This window comes from Lipotes vexillifer, unplaced genomic scaffold (assembly GCF_000442215.2).
Source record: "Lipotes vexillifer unplaced genomic scaffold, Lipotes_vexillifer_v1.1 scaffold402, whole genome shotgun sequence".
Classification (NCBI taxonomy): Eukaryota; Metazoa; Chordata; class Mammalia; order Artiodactyla; family Lipotidae; genus Lipotes; species Lipotes vexillifer.
In genome coordinates this window covers 3,859,269-3,860,990 of record NW_006798409.1, presented here as the reverse complement: position 1 = coordinate 3,860,990, position 1,722 = coordinate 3,859,269, and the positions used below count along the sequence as shown (strand labels likewise).

Sequence of the window (1,722 nt, the reverse complement as noted above, 5' to 3'; positions counted from 1 at the left end):
GCCCCCCCCCCCCGCCACCTTTCTCACTGTGTCTGCAAAGCCTTGGGTTGCTTCCTTCGAGCCCTGCCCTGCTCACAGCTGCTCGAAGGTGGTATTCATCACCTCCCAAGGGTCTCTTCCTGCTCGGCTCTGCTAGCCATCTGTCCATCCGCCTGGGCTGCCCACCGTGCCTCTCGTCCAGTTCCTCCTCCCGCGGCCTGGTGCCCGGGATGCTGAGACAAGGGCCCACCCCGGCTCCCAGGGTTTACAGGCGCTGGTGGTGAAGTGCACGGTCCACCGTAGCCCTGATTCTACTCTGCTCTAACTCTTCATTTTTCTATTTTTTAGACCATACGACAAAAAATTTTAGACTTCTTAAACCCCTTGACAGCCCATCTTGGAGTTCAGCTGACAGCAGCGGTTGCAGCAGTGTGGGGCAGGAAGAAAGTGAAACGCCACAGTAAGACAAAGGTAAAGCCAGAAATGAAAGCAGTAGCTAACTTACTCTGACAAAATACCAGAGAGTCATGTGTGATCAAAAGTGACGCCAGAGGCCAACACGGGAGACTGGGGCAGTGGTTCCACTGTTTTATTTATTTTTTATTCTTTTATTTTTTATAATCTTTTCTTTTCTTTTCTTTTCTTTATTTATTTTTGGCTGCTTTGGGTCTTCGTTGCTGCGAGCGGGCTTTCTCTAGTTGCAGCCAGCGGGGGCTACTCTTTGTTGCCCTGTGTGGGCTTCTCATTGTTGTGGCTTCTCATGTTGCGGAGCACAGGCTCTAGGCGCACAGGCTTCAGCAGTTGTGGCACGTGGGCTCAGTAGTTGTGGCTCGCGGGCTCTAGAGCTCAGGCTCAGTAGTTGTGGCACACGGGCTCAGTTGCTCCGCGGCATGTGGGATCTTCCCAGACCAGAGCTCGTGTCCCCTGCGTTGGCAGGCAGATTCTTCACCACTGTGCCACCAGGGAATCCCGGTTCCACCGTTTTAAATGCATGATGTACTCTAGCTGTGCCAGTTACAACTAGACGGAGGGTCGGGTGGGTAGGGAGTGGAGGCCGCCCCCAACCTCTCTTTTCGCATCTTTCTGTAATGAGTAGATTGTACTTCTATTTAACCTTTTTAATCTACTGTCTAATAGTCTGCTTACAAGAATGTACATTTTAAAGAAGAACACCGCCGTGAACCTGCCACCCAGCTTAAGAAACTGTTCACCATCCTACCTGTGAGGACCCCTGTGGGCCCTTCTCTGGTTGTAACATCACCTGATAGCTTTTTTTTTTTTTTTTTTTTTTTTTTGCGTGTCCTCGGCTACTGTCTGGATTACAGTAGATATGTACAAAATAGATATATGCGGCTGTAGAGCACAAGCTAAGTAGTTGTGGTGCACGGGCTTCGCTGCTCCGCAGCATGTGGGATCTTCCCAGACCAAGGCTCGAACCTGTGTTCCCTGCATTGGCAGGGCGGTTGGTTTTTTTTTTTTTTTAACTAATCTTTTTAAAGACTTTATCTTTTTAAGGCAGTTTTAGGTTCACAACAAAATGAGAGAAAGGTATAGGGAGTTCCCATATTCCCCTGTCCCTGCATGTGCATGCCCTGCTCCCCCCAGCAGCCCCCACCAGGGGGTTACACTTGTCACAGTTGCTGAACCTACACTGACACATCCATAATTTACATTCGTCTTTTTTAATTTAGTGAAGTAATGCTTGTTCATGATGGTCAAGAACATCTAAATCATCGCATTCCT

The 1,722-nt window shown here is 49.2% G+C and overlaps 1 protein-coding gene across 1 annotated transcript in view; it reads left to right on the top strand.

The window, feature by feature from the left end:
- The window catches only part of DOP1B (DOP1 leucine zipper like protein B), a 105,739-nt gene that overhangs the window by 70,101 nt on the left and 33,916 nt on the right, over positions 1–1,722 (top strand). Inside the window, exon 22 of the mRNA XM_007470498.1 lies at positions 328–450. Coding sequence (XP_007470560.1) covers positions 328–450 — 123 coding nt within the window. The remainder of the gene's footprint in view (positions 1–327; positions 451–1,722) is intronic.